At 42.6% G+C, this 7,969-nt stretch overlaps 2 protein-coding genes across 2 annotated transcripts; one reads left to right on the top strand and one right to left on the bottom strand.

Moving 5' to 3' along the window:
• The first annotated feature begins 449 nt into the window (after positions 1 to 449).
• Positions 450 to 1,580, top strand: LOC134805940 (uncharacterized). The gene has a single exon (XM_063779124.1). The coding sequence runs from the start codon at positions 450 to 452 to the stop codon at positions 1,578 to 1,580; it is 1,131 nt and encodes a 376-aa protein (XP_063635194.1).
• Positions 1,581 to 4,705: 3,125 nt separating this feature from the next.
• On the bottom strand, positions 4,706 to 5,603 carry LOC134805941 (uncharacterized). The gene is made up of 2 exons (XM_063779125.1): positions 5,533 to 5,603; positions 4,706 to 5,438 (listed from the first exon to the last, which is right to left on the bottom strand). Exons 1-2 carry the CDS (start codon positions 5,601 to 5,603, stop codon positions 4,706 to 4,708), a joined length of 804 nt encoding a protein of 267 aa, XP_063635195.1.
• Between the last annotated feature and the right edge of the window lie 2,366 nt (positions 5,604 to 7,969).

Here is a 7,969-nt window from a genome sequence, read left to right on the forward strand (position 1 = left end):
GGTCAGTGAGGTCAAAAGCAACAGTAACGTTAAAGCTCCAGTCATTAACGGATCCGAACTTTAAGATGGAGGTAAAGTGTTTTGTTTTGACAAAGATTACCTCTTTACTTCCCGAGAGGCAAGTGTCGGTTCCGGATTGGATACAATTAAAGGACTTGTGGTTGGCGGATAAAAACTTTGACACACCCAATAAAATAGACCTTTTACTGAGTGCAGAAGTTTATGGCCAGATTTTAAGGGAAGGTTTATTGAAAGGACCAGCCGGGTCCCCGGTAGCTCAGTGCACTGCCTTCGGCTGGATAGTGTCTGGATCTGTGCGCGCCGCAGGAGCTGATAATCAAATATCCGTTTTCCATACACAGGTGGAGGACAATGAAATAATAAAAAGATTTTGGGAATTGGAAAATGAGCCTTTATTGAGTACACAGATTTTAACAAAAGAAGAACAGATGTGTGAAGACTTGTTCTCAGCCACGACGCGTAGAGATGAAGATGGTAGGTACGTCGTGAAGTTGCCATTTCGCGATGAAGAGTTGACCTTCAACAACGGGAACTCTCGTGAGATAGCAATAAAAAGGTTAAAGGCACTAGAAAGAAAGTTCACAAAAGATAAGGTACTAAAAGAGAGATATACGGAAGTAATCAAGGAATATTTACAGTTAGGTCATATGGTGCCTGTACCAAATCAAGAGATTAGTAAAGAAAGATCAGCTTACCTGCCACATCATGCAGTCGTCAGAGAGGATAAGATAACCACAAAGGTCAGGGTGGTCTTCGATGCATCCTGCAAAAATGAAAACGGCGTGTCATTGAATGACAACTTGATGGTTGGACCTACGTTACAGCCAGACCTGCGACATTTGATCATGAGTTGGAGGAAACATCCAGTATGTTTAATAGCTGACATCGTTAAGATGTACCGAATGGTGAGAGTGGCAGAAGAAGATTGCGATTTTCAACGCATAGTGTGGAGAAGTTCGCCGGAAAATGATATACGGGACTACAAGCTACTCACTGTCACTTTCGGCACGGCTTCAGCGCCTTATTTAGCAGTCAAAAGTTTAAATCAAGTCGCCACAGATCATAAAAAAGAGTACCCAATGGCATCAGAAAAAGTCGCAAGGGAGTTTTATATGGATGATCTGATGACGGGATGCCAGACCATAGAGGAGGGTACAAGATTATATCAGGAGATGAAGGCACTATTAAAGAAAGGTGGATTCATTCTGCAAAAGTGGTCGAGTAACAAAGATGAATTACTACAGATAATAGATGACTCAGGAAATGAAGAACATAACAAGCAAGACAAAGCTTTAGAATTTAAACAGGACAATATAGTAAAAATATTAGGACTCACCTGGAACAGAAGTCGCGATGAATTTCAATACTCGGTAAAGCTGCCTCCGTTGTCTGCACCTGTAACAAAAAGGAAAATTATATCCGACGTTGCGCGGTTATTCGACCCCCTGGGGTGGATAGCCCCGTGCGTAATAAAAGCTAAGATATTCATACAGCGATTGTGGATAGCAGGGACAGGATGGGATGAGGAACCACCAGCAAGCATCTTAGAAGATTGGTAAACTTACCGCAATGAACTGGCTTACCGGCGGCTTACCGAACCATTTTTGGTTGGGTAATAATTGGTAAATCCTTGCAGACTACCAATTCGGTTCCTCATCTGTCATCTCATCATGTGGCATTAGATGATTGTCTGACTAGATTCTGGGAAATTGAACAAATTCCCGAATCTGTACTTCCTGATCCCGATGATCAAATTATTGAGGATCATTTTTTAAATAATGTTTCGCGGGACAATGAAAACCGTTTTATTGTCCGTCTACCCTTCAAGGGAAACCAAAGTGAGTTGGGTGATAGTCGTGAATTGGCCGCCCGGAGACTTTTAAGTCTTGAGAGGAGATTTAAAAGAGATCCTAAACTCAAGGCAGATTATAGTAAGGTGTTTCAAGAATATCTGGACGAGAATCATATGGAGCCTGTCTTTGACCCTCCGGGTAGTGGTAAATATTACCTTAGCCACCATGCTGTGATAAAAGAGTCTTCATCCACTACAAAGTGTAGGCCAGTCTTTGATGCGTCTATGCCCTCTTCTACGGGCGTGTCTTTGAACAACGTTCTGCACGTTGGTCCCAAACTTCAGCGTAACATAGTAGACATACTTACACGTTTTCGTCTTCAGCCTGTCGCATTCACTTGTGACATCAAGGGTATGTACAGACAAGTACTTGTGCACCCGGACGATCGTGACTATCAAAGAATTCTCTGGCGTCAACACACTGATGATCCCATTAGAGAATTTCGTTTGAGGACGGTCACGTTCGGAGTCTCCTCAAGTCCGTTCCTCGCTATGAGGTGTATCTTGAAATTGGCAGAGGAGACCAAGACCTCACACCCTGTCGCTAGTCAAATTTTGTCAGATCAAATTTTTGTTGATGACATAGTGACGGGAGCTCCTGATCTTGACACAGCTCGAAAGGTGAGAGCTGAACTGATCGACGTCCTTGGTCAAGGGTGTTTCGAACTGCGAAAGTGGTCGAGCAATAGCAATGAATTTTTAATTGATTTGCCTGACGACGTCCGTGACGGACCATTGTCATTTGATCCTCAAAATGAAGGGTCTGTAAAGGTGCTCGGTGTAAAATGGAACCCTACATCTGATGTGTTCATGTATCATAGCAGAATTTCCAACACAGGAATGACTAAACGTGCCGTGCTTGCTAACATAGCTTGCATATATGACCCTTGTGGCTGGTTGATGCCAATTGTATTCTCGGCCAAGGCTTTCATGCAACGGTTGTGGCTTTTAGGGATCGGCTGGGACGACCCCTTACCTGATGATGAACAGGCTAAGTGGCTTTCTATTATAGGGGAGTTCCATAGCTTATCTGACATTAAATTAAGCAGATTTGTCTTGCCTACTGATGGCAATAAATTTTCTCTTCACGCATTTTCAGATGCGTCCCTCAAAGGTTACGCTGCAGTGGTTTACCTTCGTGTCGAGAGGATCAATGGTGAAGTGGAGGTCCACTTACTCTTATCAAAGAGTAAAGTTTCGCCGTTACAGACAAAAATGACAATTCCGAGGCTGGAACTTTGTGGAGCCCTGCTAGCGTCTAAACTTGCCAAACATTCTTCAGGACTGATTAATGTTGCCCACGACATTGTAATCTGGTCTGACTCGAGCATTGCATTGTCATGGATTCGCACACCTGTTTATCAGCTCAAAATGTTTGAGGGAAACCGAGTTTCTCAAATATTAGCGAACACGTCTCCTTCTTTCTGGAGACATGTCCCATCTTCAATGAATCCTGCAGACGCTGCCTCCCGAGGTTTGATGCCCTCGGAGCTTGGCTCACATCCTCTTTGGTGGGGTCCACCTTGGCTTAAGCAAGCGCCAGATACCTGGCCATCCGAAGATAACGTTGCGCGAAAAACGATTTCTCCAGATCCTGAGGAGGACGTGATATCTACTGCCTACGTGAACAAAGTTTCTTGTGAGGTAGATGCGACGGATTTCATGTTAAAATACAGTTCCCTTCACAAGCTCGTGAAGGTCCACGGATACTGTCTTCGATTTGTTCATAATTTGAAGAATCCTACTTCAAAACGAGTGGGTCCATTGACTTGCGTCGAATGGCGTAACGCCCTATACTCGTTAATAAAAATTGTCCAAAGTTCAGTTTTCGCCACGGAAATAAAATTAGTGCAACGTGGGTTACCTCACCGGACTAACTTTCGAAAACTGACTCCTTTTATTGACTCAGAGGGGTTTCTGCGAGTGTTAGGAAGACTGAAGTATACAAACTTGTCCTCACAACGGAAACACCCAGTCATCCTTCCGAAATCCCATCATTTAACAATTTTGTTGATAAACTATTATCACGAATTGTACTTGCATGTGGGAGTGCCCGTGCTGCTGTCATTACTGCGTAAGCAATTCTGGATTTTATCGGCTCGGACTGTCATTAAACGACTCATACGTAAATGTCACAAATGCTTTAAGGCTAATCCTAAACCTGCTGATTATTTAATGGCTGATTTACCTCCATCAAGAGTCACGCCTTGTAGACCATTCTCAAAAGTTGGAGTAGACTATGCAGGTCCTTTCCTAATAAAGACATCTAAGTTAAAACGTGCTCCAATCACGAAGGCTTATTTGTGCATATTTGTCTGCATGGTCACGAAGGCGTGCCATTTGGAACTAGTATCGGATCTCTCTACAGATTGTTTCTTAGCCTGTCTTGAACCTTTAGTTACCGGTCCGGTAGTCTGTTGCGGCTTTTAGAACGAAAAAGTATAAAATTAAAAAGTAAGAGGCAATCCCGCTGATTTTCATATTATAATGAACAAATAATTTTAAAATTACTGCAGTTTGTTAAAAAATGTGTGTTTTCGTAAATATTGCAATCTAAATGATTTTCGCTAGTGGTTATTAATCTTCACACATGTAAAGTCTCCGATTGCAAGTAAGTCCTAAGGAAAAAAATCATGGCCCTAGGTCTATTAGGTACTTCAATTACTGATTTTGCGAAATTGCCTTGTCTTGTTTGGTTTCCTCGCATTCGATATGAAAAGTAGAGTGTTTAACTCGGGTGAAAGGTACCGTTTCCGTCTCGGACTATTGGCGCTCTCACTGCGTTCGAGCGCCAAACTACCTCGACAGAAATGGGTGCCTTTCAACCCTTGGTTAACAATCTACTATAGCAACCTCCCCCCGGTCAATCGCCGACAGCGTAGCGGATAATTTTAAGATATCTCGCTTAGTACAGTCTACACTATTCCCTAATAAAACTACAAGCGTCGAGTCGCGGTCAAACTCGCCCGCAGAAATACATTCGATCAGACAATCGACAGAGGCCCCCGGGTGACAGTCGTTGATGACGCCCTGCGACAAGCGCTCCGCCAACAGCACGCCGAGGCCGGCGCCCACCTCGTCCGAGTACAGCACGGTGCGGCGGCCGGGCGCGCGCGGGGGGCGCGGCGGCGAGGCTGCCCGCGACCCGAGGCGAGGCGACGCGGGTATTGGCGAGGGGAGGCGAGGCGGCGATGGAGCTGGCTCGACAGGGCTCGGTGGCAATGGAGCAGGCTCGACATAGGTCAACAGCGATAGAGCCAGCTTGACAAGGCTCGGCGGTGAAGGAGCCGGCTCGACGAGGCACGGCAGCGATGGAGTCGGTTCAGCGAGGCCCGGCCCCGATGGAACCTGCTCGACGAGGCTCGGCCGTGACGATGGCGGTAGTGGCGCCGGGTCCACGAGGCTGGAGGCGGGCTCGGCGTTGCCGCGCAGCTCGGGCGCGAGGGAGGCGCGCGACGCAAACAGCGGCCAAGACGGCGCGCAGCGCGGGCGAGTCCGGCGCGGCGGGGCGGGTCGGTGGCCGCGGCGAGTACATATATACGCAGAGTAGAGCCGCTCCCTGGTTCTAGAACATTATTTATCAATCGTGACTGAATTCCGGATTGGTTGGATGGGTGTGTGCCTTTGTTGCCCAACTTGTTATAAAATGACAATATGACGGACGAATGTCTGAAATGTCACCGTAATTAAGAACTATTTTGCTTTTCTTCGTAAGTATGTTGAAAAACATTGTGTGTATAACATATTTGCATATTTATACTGTGATAACCCATTTTATGAAACGTCCACTAAACTAGCATAGGTCCGACGCTGACAGTGGTCACGGGCGTACTGGCGTGAGGAATGGGCGCAAGCATGGTATAATAATATACTCCGCCTGGTACTCCATTCCGAGATTCGCGTATGACGTAACTGACACGCGCCTACGTCATCATGCTGTTTACAGGTTCTCAAACTTTGAAATGTGGGAGATTTTAACCAACGGTGAAAATTATTTTAACGGCATTAATTTTAAGTTATTCATGTAGAAACATAGTAAAATAAAACAAATCTAATGTATTAAATTAAACTTTATTTATCTATACAAGACAAACGTTTAAAAAACTAATTCACAGTTACACATTAATTACCAAGCTTACAACGTGAAAAGTTTGGAAAACACTGCGACTGCTGACACTGAGCGAGAAGGAAATAACAATTAACACGCGTTCGACAAGGATGACGGTCAGGGCATGAAGTTATCTAGATCCGAATTGTCAAATGTGCACAGCGCTATCCTGTGTTGCCAGTAGTATAAACAGAATTACCCGAAAGTCTGAAATTTCTTTCGTGAATCGGAAGATATTGCTAACGAGTAATTAAAAATGACGTGTTATTGTAAAATTTAAGCTAAAATACATATAAATGAAAATTATAAAATTATAAAGAAATATTTTAACTTATTAACCATAGGTATAATGTACCCATGTAACATGTTATGTTGAAATAAAGTGGCAATGTTATTGTGACGTAGGCCCGTGTCACTCTGGGAATGGAAGACCATGTTTTATTAGACCATGGGCGCAAGGTATTGCCGCGTAGGGTGTAATTTAGTAGGCAAAAGTTGAATTCATAAAATTATGAATGAATTATTAACGTATCGATAAAAGGACAAGCAATAACGAAGATTTACTTAAAAGCTATCGAATGAAGTAAGTTTCATATACATTTTCATCGTAGTACTTCTAAAACAAAAATAATGAGCCGTCGTGTTTCTGACAAGGACTAAAGTTATACATACTAGAAAATAATGCATGAAATCCTTGTAAAAGTCTGTAAATATGGTTAGAAAAAAGCGCATTTTACTATACACTGCCCAACTAGCAAATCTATGCGCTATAAAAGTTGAGAGCACGTTTTTATTTTCGCTTTTTGGTGCTATAAAAGGTGTAAAAACAGTCGAATAAAAGTCCTGTAAGCGTTTACTCAACGCGAAAAGGCGCACTTATACAGACTAAAAGTGTTATAAAAATCGAGTAAGCGCTGTATAAGAAGCAAATCGATGCTGCAAGAGTTGAGTAAAAGTGGATAAAAGAGCTTCTAGTGTTTTAATAGCAACGATAGTGCTTTTATTCGACTATTTGTTCTATAAACATTAGCAATTTACTATTACTCAGTGAAAGTGTTCTATAAAAGCAGCCGCACTGCTTTTTCTCAGCAAAAATGTTTCGTAAAAGTAGCCGAATTGCTTTTACTCGGCATTTTAAATGTGTAAGAGTGCAGTAAATGCTTTTATTCAACTAATATGTGCTAAAAACGATCTCAGGTAAGCGATTATATTACAATTATTTTATTATGTTTGAGGCCTAATCGTCTTCACGTGTCTAATAAAACAAAAAGGTACTTAAGTATTTTTTTACTGCTGTCATCCATGACATTTATTTTTACCGTGATTGTGTACATAAGTTTTTACTGTCTGTAAGTACACGTAATACAGTAAAACCTAGCGCGAAAAATACTTTATTGATAAAACCAAAGGCACTGGTTCATATTCATGGGCCGTCTATTTTCTTAAATTTCAATAAAAAAATATTAATTAAAATAAGTAAAAATTTGCTTACACGATCTAGTTTCTCTTATATCTCATTAATTCGACTATAAGTCGAGTAACTGCGTTTACTGCTACACTTATAGCACATGATGTCGCCATGTTTATGGATTTATAGTCCGGTGGCCGACTGCATGAAACCCTACCTGATAAAAAAAATAGAAAAATCCTACTCTGTAGGGGTAGTCAGCAACTTTTAGCAGCTTCAACTGCTCTTGGACGGCCGTGGCTTAACTTGGCAAATTTTGCGCAAGTGGCAAAAAAGTGGTACAAATATTCATCAAAAAACAAAAGTGGTCAGCTACATCCTGTGTTGGCTGGTTCCTGTGTCCGACCGAATTTGTGGTACCAAGTGAGCTACAATTTACCTCATCGAAAAATAGAATGTCACTTGTATGGTAGGATAGCTGCCATTGACATTTTTTTTAATGCGGACGGATTGCAATAGCTGCCAGGCTAAGGTGAGACCGACCAAGACATAGGTACGTCAACAAATTTAATGTAGGTAT

This window comes from Cydia splendana, unplaced genomic scaffold (genome assembly GCF_910591565.1).
Source record: "Cydia splendana unplaced genomic scaffold, ilCydSple1.2 scaffold_89_ctg1, whole genome shotgun sequence".
Taxonomy (NCBI): Eukaryota; Metazoa; Arthropoda; class Insecta; order Lepidoptera; family Tortricidae; genus Cydia; species Cydia splendana.